A 20,644-nucleotide genomic window follows, 5' to 3' on the forward strand; every position below is an offset into this window, starting at 1 on the left:
TGCAATGCACATAAACACGCTGGGCGTAGCCCGATCCATTTAACGTCGACGGCGCTCACTGGGGGTGTGTACAGACTCCGGAGGGGCTCCTTCAGCCCAAGCGCAATATAATCATACCATTCGCTGCGGCGTGCAGCCCGATCCATANGGGTAGTGAGTACTTGTTCTTCACTGTCACCTTGTTCAGCTGTCTGTAATCAATGCACATTCTCATTGTGCCATCCTTCTTCTTTACAAATAACACTGGTGCACCCCAAGGTGACACACTCGGGCGAATGAACCCCTTATCTAGGAGTTCCTGAAGCTGTTCCTTCAACTCTTTTAACTCCGCTGGTGCCATACGATAGGGAGGGATAGAGATGGGCTGAGTGCCCGGCACCAGATCAATACCGAAATCAATGTCCCTGTCCGGCGGCATGCCCGGCAGGTCCGCTGGAAACACATCAGGGAAATCCCTCACAACGGGAACCGAATCAAGACTAGGAGTCTCAGCTCCAACATCTCTAACGAAAGCCAAGTACGACAAACAACCCTTCCCAACCATCCGTTGGGCTTTTAGGAAGGAAATCACCCTGCCGGGTACATAGTCAGTCACGCCTCGCCACTCGATCCTCGGAATACCCGGAATAGCCAACGTAACTGTCTTGGCATGACAGTCCAGAATAGCATGGTACAGAGATAACCAATCCATACCCAGAATCACGTCGAAATCCACCATGCCTATTAATAACAAGTCAACTCGGGTCTCCAGACCCCCAATAGTAACAAGACATGATCGATATACGTGATCCACAATAACAGTATCACCCACCGGGGTAGATACATGAACAAGCAAGGCAAGACAACTACGGGTCGTACCCAAATGATGAGCAAAATATGAAGATACATAGGAGTAGGTAGATCCGGGATCAAATAAGACAGAGGCATCCCTGTGGCAGACTGAGATAATACCTGTGATGACTGCATCTGATGCACTGGCGTCTCTCCTATCTGGAAGAGCATAGAATCGAGCCTGACCACCGCCAATACGGTCCTCACCCCTGGGGTGACCTCTGGCTACCTGACCTCCACTCCTAGCTGACTGAGTGGGTGCTGAAGAAACAGGAGCAGAAGATGAGGGCTGATCCCTCTGCTGAGACTGTCTACTACGGAACCGGGGACACTGTCTCCTCATATGACCCAACTCACCGCACTCGTAGCAACGACCTGGAGCTGGAGAAGGGGACTGATGGGAACCCCTCGCTGCAGATGAACCCTGGGCTGAAGAAGCAGGAGCAGAGCTCTGAGCTGGAAGGGCACTCAGTGCAGGCTGGCTCTGCTGATGACCCTGATGACCACGGCCTGACGAAGCCCCACTGGACCCTGAACGACCTGACTGAGGAGGTCTGAAGGAACGACCTCTGCTGCGCTGGAACTGGCCCCTAGACGGAGCACCACTGAAACTACCTGAACCTCGAGGCCTCTTAGCCTCCCTCTCCTCACGCTCCCGACGACGATCTGTCTCAATCTGGCGAGCCGCATCAACTACCTCCTCAAATGTAACTGCTGTAGCCCTTTCTCTAGTCATCAATATGCGGATCGGATAGTTGAGGCCATCCACAAACCTTCTGATCCTCTCGCGATCTGTCGGGATCATCCACGTAGCATGCCGAGCTAGCTGTGTAAACCTCAACTCATACTGAGTCACTGTCATACCTCCCTGAGTCAACCACTCGAACTGACGACGCAGCTCTTCCCTGTGAGACTGGGGTTCATATTTTTCCAAGAATACCGTAGAGAACTGCTGCCACGTGAGGGGCGCTGCTCCAATAGGCTTACGCCTTTCGAACTCCTCCCACCAAGTAAATGCAGGCCCTGTGAACTGGAAGGTAGTAAAAGCCACTCCACTAGACTCCAGAATACCCGCAGTACGAAGCATACGCTGGCACTTATCCAGAAAACCCTGGGCATCCTCGCCCTCAACACCACTGAAAGTCGGAGGCTGAAGCCTACCGAACCTCTCCAACCGACGCTGCTCGTCATCCGGCATAGCTGGAACCACATGAGCTGGAGCTGGTGCGACTGGCACAACTGGAACAACTGCTGCAACTGGTGCAGCTGGCTGAACTGGCTGAGCTGGAGCTACCCCAGGTGTTTGTAAGCCCTGAACAACCTGCTCGGGTGTGCGAGCATCGGGGGTCTGATGACCACCCCCGGTCTGAGAAGTAGCCGCCGCTGTAGTGGCTGAAACCGCTTGAGCCAGGCCAGTGCAGACGGACAAGATCTGAGCCAAAGCCTCCTGGAGACCAGGAATCACGATGGGCACTGTCGGTGCCTGAACAGGTGCTGCTGGAGCATCTACAGCTGGAATTTGACCCTGAGCCTGGTCAACTGGTGCTGGAATCTGACCCTGAGTTCTGGTCAACTGGTGGGTCAGCAGGTGCTGTCCCTGCTATCCTGCCTCTACCGCGACCACGACTTCTTGGTGGCACTGGTGGTCGTCCGCCACGTCCATTAGCACGGGTTCTAGCCATCTGCGAGAGAATAGAATACGGAAATTTAGTTTTCTCATAATAACAAGCCGCACGATTTGAATTTCAATAAAGTGAAGTGTTTCCTAAAGGTTCTGTAGCCTCCCGAGGATAGATACGGACGTCTACGTACCGATCCGCGAGACCCTACTAAACCGGCTCATGACTCGCGAGGCCTAGTAACCTAGGCTCTGATACCAACTTGTCACGACCCCAAACCCGGTCGCGATGGCGCCCAACAATATTGCTAGGCAAGCCAGACCACAATCGTTCCCAAATTAACCGTAAACCTCAATCCGACAATCTAAAGAGATTATAATAGTTTTAGAATAATAATCCAATAATTTATCGAAGAATAATACTGAGAAAATACGAAGTCTGATAACAACACTCCCAAAAGATCTGGGGTCACGAGTCTAGAGCCTCTAAAACAATCTGAATAACAATATCTGAACGAAAATACTCAAGTCTGGAAATGTATATATATAAATAAAACTGAAATAGGAAGAGTAGTCAGGTCCTGCGAACGTCAAGCAGCTACCTCACAACTCTAATAAGCTCTGGAAAACAAAGACTGCTCAGCTAAGCCTCCGGTGCACCTGAATCTGCACACAAGGTGCAGGGAGTAGGGGTGAGTACTACCGACTCAGTGAGTAATAAGCATAAAATGTCTGAAGATAAGAAATCCACGAAATGCCACAAAGCAAAGCTAAAACTAACAGTCCTACACCTTACTACGAACCAACAGCAAAACAACTTCAAATATAACAGTCAAGTAAAATGTAAGGATGCAATGCAATGCACATAAACACGAGCCCGATCCATTTAATGTCGACGGCGCTCACTGGGGGTGTGTACAGACTCCGGAGGGGCTCCTTCAGCCCAAGCGCAATATAATCATACCATTCGCTGCGGCGTGCAGCCCGATCCATCTCAGTCCACAATATGCATATGAGTCACGTAACAGATTCAATTAATTTCCAAATTTCCAATTTATTAAGAAGAATATACTTTAGATACTTAACTTCAGGAAAAGTGACTTAGCATTTTATAACAGTGATTAGACACAGGACTGAGATCAATGATTATACAAAGCATGCAATCACAATGACATTCAACCTCTAAGGATGCTACAGATCGGCACAAGGCCCCAAACACGGCAATAAGCCCAGATATATTCAATACAGGGTGCGTATCAGTCGCCAATATAGAAACATTCTTGTTCGGGATGGACTAAGTCTCAATCCCCAGTCATAACCAATCCCGCACCTGCCATGGGGTGCGAGTCATGCTCTACAATAGCGTCACAATGTGATAAGTCGGGGTTTAAAACCCTCAGGCCATCATATACACCAACTACTCACCTCTAACCGGCCGTAGAATGGTCCGCAATGCCTTTTCCTTTCGTATCGACCTCCTCGCGCGTCGAATCTAGTCAAAATCACAACGAATACATAAATATGGGGTAAAGAAACATAACCCAATCAAAAATACTTGAAAAGTACTAAATTTCACGAAGTTGGTAAAACCCGAGCCCCGGGCCCACTTCTCGAAAAATTCCGAAAATTACACCAACGGATTCCTCGTCTCGCCACGAGTCCGTGCATATAAAGTTTACCAAAATCGGAGCTCGTTTGATCCTCCAAATTCTATTTTTACATCACAGCTTTCCAAGCCCTAGCTTGACCCGTTTTTGATGAATTTTCTACAATTTACATGTAATTTCTACCATAAATTCGAATATTTAGGCCAAGGAACTTACCTCCAAGTGATTCTCAGTCAAAACCCTCGAATTTCCTTGTTCAAAGCTCTTAAGAACGTCAACAATGGAGGAAAAATATGAAAGGGTCGCGGATGAAATATTATTTTAAAACCCTTCTGTCGCCCAGTCCAGTTTTCGCTTCTGCGGCCCGCTTTCGCTTATGCGGGACCGCTTCTGCGGCCACATTTCCGCTTTTGCGATCTTCACTTAAAAATCGCCTATTCGCTTATGCGATTCAACCACCACTTCTGCGGTTCCCTCAAGTCCGCTTCTGCGGTACAGTGTCCGCTTATGCGGACCCGCTGGTGCAAGCCACCTTCCGCTTCTGCGGAATTTTCCTAGCCGGCCAACGACCGCTTCTGCAACCACATACCCGCTTCTGCGGTCCATTTCCGCAGAAGCGGAAACACCAGATGACAGCAAAATATGACCTGCAATACACCTCAAAACTCTCGTTTAACCACCCGAATTCACCCGAGGCCCCGGGACCTCAACCAAAAACACCAACCCATCCTAATACCTTATTCAAACTTGTTCCAATCTTTAAAACACATCAAACAACGCCTAAAACCATCAAATCACATTCGAATTCAAGCCTAAAGTTCTTAAAGCTTCCGAATTACGCATTCGATACAAAAACCCGACCTAAACACCTCCGAATGATCTGAAACTTTGCACGTATATCCAAAATCACCTAACGGAGCTACTGCAACTCTCGGAATTCCATTCCGACCCTCAGATCAAAATCTCACCTACCATCCGGAATTCGCCAAAATCCAACCTTAACCAATTCAAGCCTAATTCTACACCGGACCTCCAAATTCAATTCCGATTGCGCTCCTAAGTCACAAATCATCCCCCGAAACTAGTCGAATCATCGTAAATCCATTCCGAGCCTTCTAACTCATAAGTCAACATTCGGTTGACTTTTCCAAACAATCCTTCTCATAAAGAGACTTATTGTCTCATTTCTAACCGAACTCTATCCGAATTACTTCAAATTCTCTAAACACATATAATGAAACATATAGAAGCAATAAACGGGGAAAACGGGGCGGTAACTCCCGTAACGACGGGTCGGGTCGTTACATTACCCCATTACTCTAGTGCCTTTTATTTAATCAGTAGTGCCTATTTCAGTCCTTAAAATCAGCATTAGTGCAATTTCCACTACTTCAATTATTTTTGTATTATATACTATCTAGGTTGACCCCTAAGCTTCTGCTAATTACCCCTTAAAACCTTTGTTAATTACCTAAGGTTAAACTACCCAATTTATCCCCCTAAGCACTCCTGTTTGAAACCAAAAATGGGTCAAAACGACCCAATTCAGAGCCCATGAGTCTGGGCAGAACCTGGGTCCAATTGACCCAAGTTGACAGGTCCAAATGCCCAATTCAAATCCAAACCAGACTTAGCAACCAAAATTAAAATCAGGGATTCTCAAAACCTAATTCAAACCCAGCATTTTTTACCAAAATCAGAAACGAGCAACATTCAAGAGATTCAAACTTTATTCATAAGCTTGAATAACAACATTCAAAAGATAGGGATTAAAATCGAACTGACAATTAATAATTAATTACTAAAACCTAGTTCACATCCTAACTAAGTTATGCTTAATCTTAGAAAAGAAGAAGAAGAAGAGACTGAAAAATAAATTAAAAAAAATGCTGAAAATGACATAAGGAACTTACCGACTTAACAGTGAAATTGAAGGGGACCTTCAAACCTCCCGTTTTAAGCCAAATCTTGACTTTAACTGTGTGTTCTTATCAAGAACACATAGTCAAAATCAAAATTATCTTAAATGAATTGGGACTCTAGGGGTTTTAGGGTTCAAACCCTAAATTTGAAATTCGACCCATCCTGGTTTGATTCGAGGGCAAGTTTTCATGGCTTTAGGAAGAGGGGGTCAAGGTGGTTGTGTGGTGATAGTTTGGGACAGTTTGGGGGCGGCGCTGTCACCGTGGGATCTTGTGGCGGCGCTAGGATTCATAACTTTAAATCAATATTCGACAAGTTCTGAGGTGACTTGAGGGACGGTGGTCGGGGATTGGGCAAGAGGACGTTGAGGGGAGCATTTGGTGTTAAGGTGGAGGTGAACGGAGACCTTGCCGCCGGAGACGGCGGAGGAACCGCTTGGTTTTTTTGAATATTCGAAAGGCTAGGCTAGGAGTCGAGGGAAACTGATGGTGGATCGGAGATGGGGAGGTTAAGGTGAATACATGGTGTAAATTTGGAGGTGTTTGGAAGTCGGCCGCCGGCGGAGTCGATTTCCGGCCGGCAGTTTACGGCGGAGGACGGTGGCGATTTCCTAGGTCTCTAAGATGGGAGAGACGGTGAGGGGGGGTTCTGAGGGGGGCTGGGTTCGTTTTGAGTTTATATATTGGAGTGGGGATCGAATCCATGCCGTTGGATCAAACGAGATCTAACGGCTTGGATTATTTGGCTAATTGGAACGACGTCGTTCCATCACCTTCGAGACCGGATCGGTCTCTGATGTAAACGGGTCGGGGCTGGTTATGGGTGAAAGCTCCTGACCTTCCGATTAGATTAATTCAACAGCTCAGATAAAAAAACCTCCACACGACGTCGTTTTTGTCTCTATGAAGGGCGGACTGGGTTGGGCGTGGAATTGGGCTGGTTTTGGGATGGTTTTGGACGGACATTTATTTGGGCCTTCCGAATTATCACTCAATTTGGACCAAATGGGATTTCCTCTTATTTAATTCTTTTCCCTTTTATTCTCTTCCTAAATTATTTTCCAAAAATTAAAACCTAAAATCCTAAATTATATTTTTAAACCAAATTGACTTAAAAAATACTAATTAGGTCTAAACAATAATTAACACAAATAATTAAGTACCCAATCACACAATTAAACACTAAAAAGCAAAGTGCATTATTATTATTTTTATGTTTTTCTTCCATTTTATAAAAATAAGTAATTTTACTTAAAATTGTAAAATTAATTCCTACACGTAATTGCAACATATTTTTGTATTTTTTTCATTAATTTAAACAAATAAACATGCACACACAAATGCAAACAATAGTTGACAATATCACAAAAATTCATAAAATTGCACACAAAAGGAAAAATTGTTTTTATTTTGAATTTTTGGGAGTGATTCGTGTGAGCAAAAATCACGTGCTCACATCTATAACGATATTCAATGGATCCATAATCAAAAGCAAGTTTGAAACATCCTAGGTAAGAAATTTAAATGTTTGTGTACATTTTTTCGTTGTCCACAAGCCCATTTTTATAACAGATACCAATTGAACCAGTACCTGACTAAATTTTAAGTTGCTAATATAGGTGAACTAGAAGGTCTGTCTTGTAAAAAGTGCCTTTGACTAGTCGGTTTTGTTGTTGTGTCTGCTACAATTTTCTGAAAATCTTATGATCCTTCTTTCTTATGAAAAATGGCTTTTACTTGTGTCAATCTTGATTCTGAATTAGCAAGATATTCCTTGATAAGCTGAGGGATGTCAGTTCCTTTTACTCGGTAAAATAGTTGTTCCATATGTCAGCTTGTTCTACAAAATGTAACTAAAGATGGCCTTTTATAATTTGAACACATGTTTTTTTTGCCTTGCTGTTAGCTTAAGGTGCTTGATGCACAGATGATATAGTACTCATGCTAATGTATTTAGTTTTTCCTTTGCATTATTTTGGTCCATGGCTCACTCTTGGTTGATTCTGCCTCTGCCTTTATTATTGCAGTCCAATCTCATTGAAGTAAGAAACATAATTATCGACTCAAAATCTGCTGTTAGTGGAGCAAGTTTGTACTTTTTTGTAGCCTTTCCTTGTCATGCCAGCCACTTGTACTACTTTAGCAGTAGTAACCAGCTTCTCATACTTTATCTTGAAGGTCGTGCTGCAAAGGAGGCAAATCTGTTCACTGAAATAGCTGAGGGAATACGTTCTTATGGTATAACCAGACATAGGCATGGTCAGTAATCCGTTTCAGCTATGCACATATTGAATTGTTTTAGTTACTGTTTCTTAATTTCATAAATGGAGAAATTTACGAAGTTAAGTGCTACATTAAGATTACTAAATATTGACATATCATCTCACCCCAACATGATACTCTATCAGACCAAGCTAAAGGTTGAACCAATTCAGGAAAAGATAAAAGATATTTTAAGAATTTATAAAATTAAAAAAAAAAAGCAAAATTCATCTGGCTTTTGAAATAGCAAAAACATGATTCTTTATTAGAATTGTGGAAATAGTATTTTGCTGTAAAATGAAAGACTATTATTAATCCATTACACTAGGATCAGATCACGTCAAACACAATATTTATTATTTGATAAATACGACGATTTATTTTGTAATCGACTTTAGTTTAGAGGTAATTCTTATATCGGAGAAACACTTAGGCTTTTAATTTAATGGTATTAGTTGAGTGACTTTGATTCTGCATGAAGTTCAATTGCTTATGTCTTCTGTTTTTATAATGTGGTATACCTCAAGTTTTCAAAAAGTTAGCGAAATGGGTAGTTCATTGCTGACAAAAATTCCATAAGAGTTCTGGTTTTGTTCACAGTGCCAGAGATCGAACAATGATCATCAGAAGCTGCAAATTCAAAGGTTACTGTTAGCTTCACTCCACATCTTATGCCAATGGTAATATCTGAACCCTCTTCAAGCTTGTCTAGTTTGCACTGCTCAGCTGGTCCTCCTCTTAGGCTGTGTTTTTATCTGCATTACTTTCTATTCTACAGAGCCGTGGTATGCAATCGACTATATATGTGGAAATGGCTCCAGGGGTGACAACTCAGGATTTGAAAGATCACCTTGTTAACTACTATGAGGTATGAACTTTCAGCTGCATGACCTGGGTAGCGATTAATTCATGGATTTCATTACCATTTTTGTTTCTGTACTTCAGCCCGATAGTAATTCCATTTCTCCGGTTAGTAAAATCCTAAATTCGTTTCTGTTCTCAGTGTATTCTATGGTTGCGTATGATGTCACATCCCAAGTTTTCTTTTTTCCTTCTCAAATTAGGAAGAGTTTTCAGTTTATTAGAAGAGGGAGTATGTGGCTTCATGCTAGTCACTGACTCTTAGATACATTTTGTAGTTGCAACTTTTGACAAGAGGTCTTCTTGTAATTGTGAGAAACCTGAAGGAGTCCACGTAATCTATCTTTGTGCAAAGACTACACTTATATTAAATTCTTTGTTATACAATCTGAAGGCAGAAATTTAAAAGTTTTTACTGAATCGGAATAAGAAATGATTGTTGTCTAAGAAGGTCTATAAATGAAAGGTAAACTTGGGGTTTTAATTTGCTAAAGCTAAAATTACCAAGCTCGGTGATATCTTAGTTGTGGGTGATTAACCTGCATTTTTTTTAGATCTTATGGTCAATGACCACCTAAGCGCTTTGATGCTTTAATTTTTAAGAGAAGTATGACTAGTCTGCTTCTTCATTAGGTCTGCCTCATACAAATGTAATTAAAGCTTAGTCTGGATCAAGCCAATTCTTTCAACTAGCCATGCATGAATAATCTGACAGCTCATCTCCCCTTATAAGTATTGTTGCTAAAAGAAGTTGCACTTAGATCTCAAGTCTCATCTTTCCAGTTTGACCGCAATAGCATAGATCGAATTAATAGCAATACATATAACACTTCATATGGGTGTTGGGATTGTGACATAGTTGTTGTATATAACATTTCACCCCACCAAAAGATATTGAGATATTTTTAGATCTGTTTGCAAGAGGAGGAGACTAATCCTGTCATCTTTAGAGTCCAAAGAGTCCAAGATAAGTAGTTATGATATTCATCTTCATATGCATAAGAAAAGATTATGTTTCCCTTTAGGACTGATATATGTATGTATTTCACCTTCTCCAGCATGAAAAATTTGTGGTGTTGCTGAAGAACAAAGAAGCTCCCTATACTCGACATGTTACGGGGTCAAATTACTGCCTCATGAATGTATTTCCAGACCGGATTCATGGGAGAGCAATAATAGTATCTGTTGTAAGTTTTGCATCATTGTTTTTATAGATTGCATGTGATATTTTGGTTAGATTTGGTGTTACTTACTAAATTTAAACTCCCAATTGCCTTTTGTAGATTGATAATCTTGTTAAGGGAGCTTCTGGTCAAGCCTTGCAGAATCTTAACTTAATGATGGGACTTCCAGAGAACTTAGGACTCAGTTCTTTGCCTTTGTTTCCTTAGGATATATTTGTGGTTTGATCCTCCTGATCTTTTAAGGTAAAAGCTCTTCATCTAGCAATTCCTTTCTGCAAAATGGTAATGAGCCAGTTGTTGTCAACATGCTATGTTTATCAATGCCACCTCCTTTGACTTTCTTGTTCTCATCGTACCTGAATAAAGAAAAAAAAAAAGAGAAATAATAATGTAGCGTGAAATGTTTCTGAATTGTCCTTTGAGGCGACAGGAGTATGTAGTGGCACAAATAAAATCCTGCCAGTTGTTCTGCATCAGTTATTTTCTCTAATTAACAAAATCATTATTTTCCTCGTTCTCTATTTTTCTCATGTCCTTGTAATTTGAATTAGGTTTTACGTAGCATATTGATGGGTCAAATGCTGTATCTGATGCTCAAATTCAAGTTTCAACTTTAGATATTTACTTTTTGTCCATACTCTGCTTTACCAAGAACTGAGTGTTCCCTAGCTAATCTAATCATTGAGAGCAAAAATGTTGTGAAGAGCCCTATAAACTCTTTGGTTAAGTTACAAGTCCTATTTTTTTTTTTCAACGAATGAGCACTACTTGGGATGTGTATATCGTCATCCTTGAAAGGCAGTTCTGAACTTCTATTGAGATTTGTGTTTTCGTTTGTCATTACACGACAGTAATGCTCCTTCATTCTTTCTTGCAGGTATTTGTGAAGTCTTATTATTTTCCACAAGGAAAGACTGCTTCAAGATTTTTTGTGGAAGAGTTTTGTTTGCTGAGTTTGTAATTGCTGTAGAAGTATTCCCGTGTATCATGGCGTAGTTTTCAGATGTATCCTACATTTATGCTTCAGATGGAAATTATGTGCCATAGATAAAGTTGACCAGGGGGTGGATGTGCGATCCCGGGGCTGGCAACAAACTTGAATAAAACCAAATAATTGATGTGGAAATCTTTGGGCAAAGTTAGCTTTATGTTCTGGTGAAGGACTTATTATTGATCTCTTTTCAGCTAGTTCTAGTAGGCTCTTCCACCAGTGAGCCAAAGCTCTGTAAACTCGAAATTTTGTCCGAACACTTCCCCTTCTTGGTGTAGGGTCTTAATATGCTGGAAAATATTTATTCGTACCTTAGTGTTATACAAACTATATAGTTAATCATTGTTAAGTGAAGTAATAAGATAAAACTGCACTACAATTAATTATGGCTAAGCGATAGAAGTGTGTAAAAGATACATGTCATGTATTTATTCCAAACAGTGTTTATGCGAAACTACATAGCTAATTATCTCAAGCTTTGAAAATTTATCCCCCTTAAAAAGTCCCAGTCTCTGTTATTTAGCGTTTTAATATTTTCGTAATTTAAATTTACATTGTAATATTTTTCTTCGACTGTGAAGTACTTGCTTCCATTGTTTTTTCACTTTGTTGCTATTATTTTTCTATGGCTTCATTTTTATTTTCTTGCACCGAGTGTCTTTAGAAAACAATCTTTCTACCTTCGTAAGGTAGGGGTAAGGTCTGCGTACACATTACTCTCTCAAGACTTCACTTGCGGAATTTCACTAGGTGGTTGTTGTTGTTGTTGTTTGAAGTACTGGAAATTTGCCATCGCCTTTAATGGAACTGATTTTCTTCCAACCGTTAATGGAACTGATACATTCCTTATCAGTTTATACATAGTCTGTTCGTTTTCTGAAAATTTAACTGTTTGGTTCGGACATTATTGCACGTTTAATAAGATTTTTGGAGTTCTATACTCAAAAATATTTTGGTTAGTGTAATAACCCGAAAAAAAATATTATTACATATTCATTAGTTGTGAAATTAGAGAATTATTTAGTTTGTAGTTATTGGATTAAATGCTAAGTTAGTGGAAGAGAATTTACCCTGATATATAAGATAATATACTAGTTTTTTTCTAATGAGCAATTTACATTACATATGGTAGTTAAATAGTCATGGGCCTTAGATAATCTCGTTTGTTTGGAGCATTTGCATCTATACCCGCTTTTTGTGTCACATTTTAACTTGTGCCCGTTTTGCAAAAAAAATTGCAAGCGCCCGCTTTTTCGCATAACTTCAGCCCCGCGGGGCTGAAGTACAAAGGCAATCACGTAAAACTTCAACATTCTAGTAGCCGGGCCTGAAGTTCAGCTCTAGAGCTGAAGTTTTTGTGTTGTAACTAGGAAACTTCAGCTCTAGAGCTGAAGTTCTTTTACCACCTATTAATATCTTTTTGTGTTGTAACTAGAAACTTCATCTCTAGAGGTGAAGTTTTAGAAATTCATAATCTAATGTTGACAATGCTTCTGCCATTGTTGCATATGAGGCTAAGACTAGGCTGAAGAGAAACAATGCAGTACCCAACAAAACATTTGTATTGGCGTGCTCTTGACTTCTGTTCAATTACTATTGATGGAAGTTCGGGTAATGATATTCTTCAGAGACTACATACTGTGGTAAAAGAAAAAGAAGAGTTGCAGCAACTTGAGATTGAACTACGGGCTCAGCTCATTGCAAGATCAGAGATTATAGAAATACGGAATAGTTTTGCTTGACAACTCAGTTTCAGAAGAAGAAGAAAACGAAGGAGGAGAAGAAGAAGGAGAAAGGGGCTGAAGTTATGTAAGAAATGGGTACAAGTTAAAAAGTTTAAAAAAAAATGGGTATAGGTTAAATGGGGACAACAAAATAGGGCGTCCCGTACAATTTTTACCATTTGTTTGCACTTAAAAAGAAGACAAGAGGGGTTGTTCTGATGGTTGTGAGTTCGAGTCTCACCAAGTGCAAGGTGGGAAGTTCTTGGAGGGAAGGATGCCGAGTTTCTCTTTGGAAACAGCCTCTCTACCCCAGGGTAGGGGTAAGGTCGGGAGTCCGAGTCCGATATGCGGAGCCGCTATCCTCATCTATTTCTTGACTCAGGTACTTCTTTCTTTTGTCCGTTCGAGGACGAACGGTTGTTTTAGAGGTGGAGAATGTGACGACCCAAAGAGTCATCACTTGTTTCCTTACTCTTTCAGTGCTTCCGAGGCCTCGAAGACCTCATTTGGGGTTGCCTCGATTTGCGTGCGCAGTCCGGGCGCGTAGCCGGAAAGCCCAAGTATGAATTATGTGTGAAAAATGATTAATTTTGATATTAATATGAGTAAAGTTGACTTCGGTCAATATTTTGGTTAAACGGACCCGGACCCGTGATTTGACTGTCTCGGAGGGTCCGTAGAAAAATATGGGACTCGGGCGTATGCCCGGAATCGAATTCCGAGGTCCAGAGCCCGAGTAATGAATTTTTGTGTGAAATTATTTTCTGAAAATATTTAAGGAAATGAAAATGAAATTTGATTAAAAAGTGATGGTATCGGGCCCGTATTTTGGTTCCGGCGCCCGGTACAGGTCTTATATGTGGTTTAAGCGCTTCCTGTAAAGTTTGGTTGAAAACGGACGTCGTTTGACGTGTTTCGGACTTAAATTGGAAATTTGATGTTTTCATGAAAACTTGGAAGAAATTATGAATTTTAGGCTAAATTCAATGTATATGAGGTTATTTTGGCGATTTGATCGCGCGAGTAAGTCCGTAGGATGTTTTTGAGGTTGTGTGCATATTTGATTTGGAGCCCGAGGGCTCGGGTGTGTTCTGGATAGGCGTCGGAGTGCATTTTGAATTTTGAAAATTTTCTGGTATTTCTGACCTGTGCGAAGCCTGGCTCGCAAATGCGAAGAATCCTTCGCAAATGCGAAGGCAGTCACTTTGCTCAGGGATCGAAAATGCGATCATTTTCTTGCAAATGCGAAAGCTGGACTTTCGCAAATGCGACATTTCTGGTCGCAAATGCGAAGTCCCCAGTTGTGCCCATGGTTTGCAAATGCGAACAATTGTTCGCAATTCCCAAGTTAGCAGGTCGGGGTTCGCAATTGCGAACCCCAGTTCGCAATTCCCACATCAGAGACTTAGCATTTTTCATACTTAGTCGAATTTCAAGTCATTTTTCACCCCACTTTCAAAATACCTCCCCTTAGGCGATTTTCAAGAGTAAGTTTCATCCCAAATCAATTGTAAGTCGATTTTTACTTGTTTCTTTCAATCATTAACATCATTTAACATGTTTTCCACTTGAAATCAATGATTTCATGGGTAAACATGGGGGGTTTTGGGTAGAACCTAGGTTTTCTAAAAATTGAGGATTTGGACCTCAATTTGAGGTCCGATTTCAAAACAAATTATATATTTGAGTTCGTGGGGGAATGGGTAACCGGGTTTTGGTTCGAACCTCGGGTTTTGACCACGCGGGCCCGGGGGCGATTTGGGAATTTTTGGGAAAAACTTAGGAAAATTCATTTTTATGCATTCAAATTGATTCACTTAGTGTTTATTAAAGTTATTGAGCAACTTGTGATTAGATTCGAGCGAATTGGAGGTGGAATCGCGGGGTAAAGCGATAGTTGAGGATTGAGTGGAATTCAAGACCTTGAGGTAAGTGTTTGGTTTAACCCTAACTTGAAGGAATAGGAGTTGAGTCTTGTTTGCTAATTGCTAAATGATCGAGTACGACATATAGGCATGGTGACGGGTTCCTATACGTTGGTGTCTAGCATGACCGTGAGTCCTTGTATGTGGATTGTTGGATATCGTTTTACCTTCCATGCTTAAATTGATGGCTTCTATGTGCTGTAAACACCTCGTGATAGAAATTGTGGTCTTAGAACTTCGTGGAGCATTGGCTCGGTTTAGAAATATAAATTGTGAAGGTGTATGAGATAAATAATTTCTTGGAGCTTTGGCTCGAATGGTAATGTGAATTAGAGTATGAAAATGAAAGAAAGTGTAGAGTATTGATTACCCCTTGTAGGGTTGTTATTGGATGTTGTGTACCCTTGTTGGGATTTCCCTCCAAATACATGTTTACTCCCTTACCCTTATTTGTGATTGTTGTTTGGGTGAGGTTGAGAGGTAAATGATATTTGAGGATCGGGTTGCGCGCCGCAACAAATGCTAAAATGCTATTTGAGGATCGGGTTGCACGCCGCAACATTTATAAATGATATGGGTCGGGTTGCACGATGCAACAAAGATAAATGATATGGGTCGGGTTGCACGCCGCAACAATGACATTGTGGATCGGGTTGCACGCCGCAACAATCTATGATACAAGTGTGTTCATTTGGGTGTTTGATTCTTGTCCGCTGTTAAATTGCAAGTTGTCCTTAGACTGTTATTTCGGACTCACTATTAATATTGTGATCTCCCCACAACATGTTTCCCCCTCCCATATTTCTTACTTGTCTTGTACTTTCAATTCCGTTGTATATGTATATAGAATTGCACAGGTTTATGTGGTGTCCGGTCTAGCCTCGTCACTACTTCGCCGGGGTTAGGCTAGACACTTGCCATCACATGGGGTCGGTTGTGCTGATACTACACTCTGTGCATTCTTGCACAGGACCAGGTTTTGAGCAGCAGCAGCAGCAGTTTTAGCACGGGAGCATACTACCAGTCCAGAGAGACCCGAGGTAGCTTGCAGGCGTCCGCAGGCCCGGCGTCTCCTCTATCCTTACTTTTGACTGTCATCTCATTGTATTCGAGACAAACAGATTTATGTTTCTTTCAGACTTTGTATTTAGTACTTCTTAGACGTTCGTGAGTATGTGACTCCAGTTCTTGGGTAGAGATACATGTTGGGATTCCGTATTTTATTCCGTTATTTAAGAATTGAGACTCCCGCTTATATTTTTTTTATTATTATTCCGTCACTTTTATTTTAATGCTGTTTGATGTTAAAAAGGATCACGTGTTTAACCGATCGGTAATTAAGTCTGGCTTGCCTAGCTTCTATGAGTAGGCGCCATCACGACTCCCGAGGGTGGGAAATCCGGATCGTGACATTATCTAAGGCCCATGACTATTTAACTACCATATGTAATGTAAATTGCTCATTAGAAAAAAACTAGTATATTATCTTATATATCAGGGTAAATTCTCTTCCACTAACTTAGCATTTAATCCAATAACTACAAACTAAATAATTCTCTAATTTCACAACTAAGAATATGTAATAATATTTTTTTCGGGTTATTACACTAACCAAAATATTTTTGAGTATAGAACTCCAAAAATCTTATTAAACGTGCAATAATGTCCGAACCAAACAGGTAAATTTTCAGAAAACGAGTAGACTATGTATAAACTGATAAGGAATGTATCAGTTCCATTAACGGTTGGAAGAAAATCAGATTCCATTAACGGTTGGAAGAAAATCAGTTCCATTAAAGGACGATGGCAAATTTCCAGTACTTCAAACAACAACAACAACAACCACCTAGTGAAATTCCGCAAGTGAAGTCTGGAGAGAATAATGTGTACGCAGACCTTACCCCTACCTTACGAAGGTAGAGAGGCTGTTTTCGAAAGACACTCGGTGCAAGAAAATAAAAATGAAGCCATAGAAAAACAATAGCAACAAAGTAAAAAAACAATGGAAGCAAGTACTTCAGAGTCGAAGAAAAGTATTACAATGTAAATTTAAATTACGAAAATATTAAAACGTTAAATAACTGAGACTGGGACTTTTTAAAGGGGATAAATTTTCAAAGCTTGAGATAATTAACTATGTAGTTTCGCATAAACACTGTTTGGAATAAATACATGACATGTATCTTTTACACACTTCTATCGCTTAGCCGTAATTAATTGTAGTACAGTTTTACCTTATTACTTCACTTAACAATGATTAACTATATAGTTTGTATAACACTAAGATGCGAATAAATATTTTTCAGCATATTAAGACCCTACACCAAGAAGGGGAAGTGATCTGACAAAATTTCGAGTTTACAGAGCTTTGGCTCACTGGTGGAAGAGCCTACTAGAACTAGCTGAAAAGAGATCAATTATGAGTCCTTCACCAGAACATAAAGCTAACTTTGCCCAAAGATTTCCACATCAATTATTTGGTTTTATTCAAGTTTGTTGCCAGCCCCGGGATCGCACATCCACCCCCTGGTCAACTTTATCTATGGCACATAATTTCCTTCTGAAGCATAATTGTAGGATACATCTGAAAACTACACCAGGATACACGGGAATACTTCTACATCAATTACAAACTCAGCAAACAAAACTCTTCCACAAAAAATCTTGAAGCAGTCTTTCTTTGTGGAAAATAATAAGACTTCACAAATACCTGCAAGAAAGAATGAAGGAGAATTACTATCATGTAATGTCAAACAAACGAAAACACAAATCTCAATAGAAGTTCAGAACTGCCTTTCAAGGATGACGATATATGATAAGTTAGGATTTTAGCATGATTATACCCCTTTCTTGCTATTGCTTTTGTTACAAATTACCACAAAGTAGTCCCAAAATGCTTACAAGTTGCGCTTGATTGTAGGTTTGAGCGACAAGATGACAAATGTCAAAGATCGGCTCAAAACGGAGTGAAACCTGCCAAGTGTCAAAAACCAAGGGAAGTGGGGAACAGGAAGACCTAGCGCGGACCGCACTGATATGCCACGCGGCCGCGCTAGGAGATTCATAGACTGGCTAATTCAAGGGTATTTCGCGCGGTCGCGCTCCATTTCTACGCGGTCCGCGCCAGTCATGTTTAGAGACCACAAATGCAAGACAAAGTCCCACGCGACCGCGCTACATTTTTACGCGGTCCGCGTGCATGAGATTCAGAGACCTGGAGATTTGACCAAGTCGAGCCATGCGGCCGCGCTCCATTTCTGCGCGGTCCGCGCCGACCCTCCGCTGCGGCCGCGCTACATTTCTGCGTGGTCCGCGGCCCCCAACTTCAGAGATGAGATTTGGAGAGTTCAAAGAGCCTACGAGGCCGCGCTACCTTTTTGCGCGGTCCGCGCTGACCCCGCAGGGGTATTTTTATCCATATATTCCAGCTTGGTATAAATAGATCGTTTTACCATTTTTAGGTCATGTTTTAGCTTCTGAACGAAGGCTGCGCTCGTGAGACGTGTTGTGTAACCTATTTTGGCATTTTTACTCTTGAATATCATAGATTCTAATTAGTGATCAATTAATATGTTCATTTCATCATCTATTTCTACTGTTTCTTCTTTAATTATGTCTAGCTAAACCCATTAGCTAGGGTTGTGGCTCAACCCTAGTGTGGGTAGTTAATGGGTGTTGCATTCTAGGGTGTGATTGAGATTGGGTATTTGTTATTTGGGTTAATTTTGTGTTTCAATCTAGAATTTGTGGTTGCAAACATGAATTCAAGCTTACTGGGTCTAACTCTTCTTGAGAAAGAGAGTCATATGACCCTAAAAGTTGACCTAACAAGGCATTGGGATGGACCCATGAGAATGGTAGTCCCAATTAACGGGTTAAACCTCGAAAGAGTAACTACCCTACTTGAGCCCTAGTTGCTCGGTCTAATTGGCCTGCCTAATTGGTCTCGAGAGAGTTAATTGGGCAAAATCGTTCTCTCTACCGAGAGGTGTGAGAATGAGTGCAATGTGCAACAATTATAGCAATAAACCCAGATTTATCAATCTCCCCTTAGTAGCTTCTACCCGTTAGCTAGCCACCTAGGTAGTGTCACGACCCTAGTGCCTTTTTCCTATATTAAGCACAACTCAGCAATATTCTCCTAGCATAATTTAGTTTAAATCACTAGTTTTACAAGAATAGTTTAAAAAGAAAACCCCAAAAATGTGTGAAGCGATATTAGAAGCACAACCGCAACTCTAGGCTAGACAGATATTCTAACTCCTTTACTAGCTCCCTGTGGAATTTCGACCCCGATCCACTATTCGGGTATTAGTTATTGTTACCCACTCTTCCTACCATTGTGTAATGTTGAGACGGCCGCGATCAATATACACATCCCAAGTAGTGCTCATTCGTTGAAAAAAAAAATAAGAATTGTAACTTAACCTAAGAGTTTATAGGGCTCTTCACAACATTTTTGCTCTCAATGATTAGATTAGCTAGGGAACACTCAGTTCTTGGTAAAGCAGAGTATGGACAAAAAGTAAATATCTGAAGTTGAAACTTGAATTTGAGCATCAGATACAGCATTTGACCCATCAATATGTTACGTAAAACCTAATTCAAATTACAAGGACATGAGAAAAATAGAGAACGAGGAAAATAATGATTTTGTTAATTGGAGAAAATAACTAATGCAGAGCAACTGGCAGGATTTTATTTGTGCTACTACATACTCCTGTCGCCTCAAAGGACAATTCAGAAACATTTCACGCTACATTATAGATTCTCTTTTTTTTTTTCCTTTATTCAGGTACGATGAGAACAAGAAAGTCAAAGGAGGTGGCATTGATAAACATAGCATGTTGACAACAACTGGCTCATTACCATTTTGCAGAAAGGAATTGCCAGATGAAGAGCTTTTACCTTAAAAGATCAGGAGGATCAAACCACAAATATATCCTAAGGAAACAAAGGCAAAGAACTGAGTCCTAAGTTCTCTGGAAGTCCCATCATTAAGTTAAGATTCTGCAAGGCTTGACCAGAAGCTCCCTTAACAAGATTATCAATCTACAAAAGGTAATTGGGAGTTTAAATTTAGTAAGTAACACCAAATCTAACAAAAATATCACATGCAATCTATAAAAACAATGATGCAAAACTTACAACAAATACTATTATTGCTCTCCCAGGAATCCGGTCTGGAAATACATTCATGAGGCAGTAATTTGACCCCGTAACATGTCGAGTATAGGGAACTTCTTTGTTCTTCAGCAACACCACAAATTTTTCATGCTGGAGAAGGTGAAATACATACATATATCAGTCCTAAAGGGAAAACATAATCTTTTCTTATGCATATGCAGATGAATATCATAACTACTTATCTTGGACTCTAAAGATGACAGGATTAGTCTCCTCCTCTTGCAAACAGATCTAAAAATATCTCAATATCTTTTGGTGGGGTGAAATGTTATATACAACAACTATGTCACAATCCCAACACTCGTTGGCGTCAACTATATGAAGTGTTATATGTATTGCTATTAATTCGAGCCATGCTATTGCGGTCAAACTGGAAAGATGAGACTTGAGATCTGAGTGTAACTTCTTTTAGCAATAGTACTTATAAGGGGAAATCAGCTGTCAGATTATTCATGCATGGCTAGTTGAAAGAATTGGCTTGATCCAGACTAAGCTTTAATTACATTTGTATGAGGCAGACCTAATGAAGAAG

The 20,644-nt window shown here is 40.7% G+C and overlaps 1 protein-coding gene across 1 annotated transcript; it reads left to right on the forward strand.

Moving 5' to 3' along the window:
* Nucleotides 1-8,003: 8,003 nt before the first annotated feature.
* Nucleotides 8,004-11,597, forward strand: LOC109213120 (probable N-acetyl-gamma-glutamyl-phosphate reductase, chloroplastic). Its single transcript, XM_019376883.1, has 7 exons — nucleotides 8,004-8,066; nucleotides 8,157-8,237; nucleotides 8,841-8,920; nucleotides 9,019-9,108; nucleotides 10,160-10,288; nucleotides 10,385-10,528; nucleotides 11,163-11,597. Exons 3-6 carry the CDS (start codon nucleotides 8,912-8,914, stop codon nucleotides 10,490-10,492), a joined length of 336 nt encoding a protein of 111 aa, XP_019232428.1. The 5' UTR covers nucleotides 8,004-8,066; nucleotides 8,157-8,237; nucleotides 8,841-8,911; the 3' UTR covers nucleotides 10,493-10,528; nucleotides 11,163-11,597.
* Nucleotides 11,598-20,644: the final 9,047 nt, after the last annotated feature.

Source organism: Nicotiana attenuata, unplaced genomic scaffold, assembly GCF_001879085.1.
Source record: "Nicotiana attenuata strain UT unplaced genomic scaffold, NIATTr2, whole genome shotgun sequence".
Taxonomy (NCBI): domain Eukaryota; kingdom Viridiplantae; phylum Streptophyta; class Magnoliopsida; order Solanales; family Solanaceae; genus Nicotiana; species Nicotiana attenuata.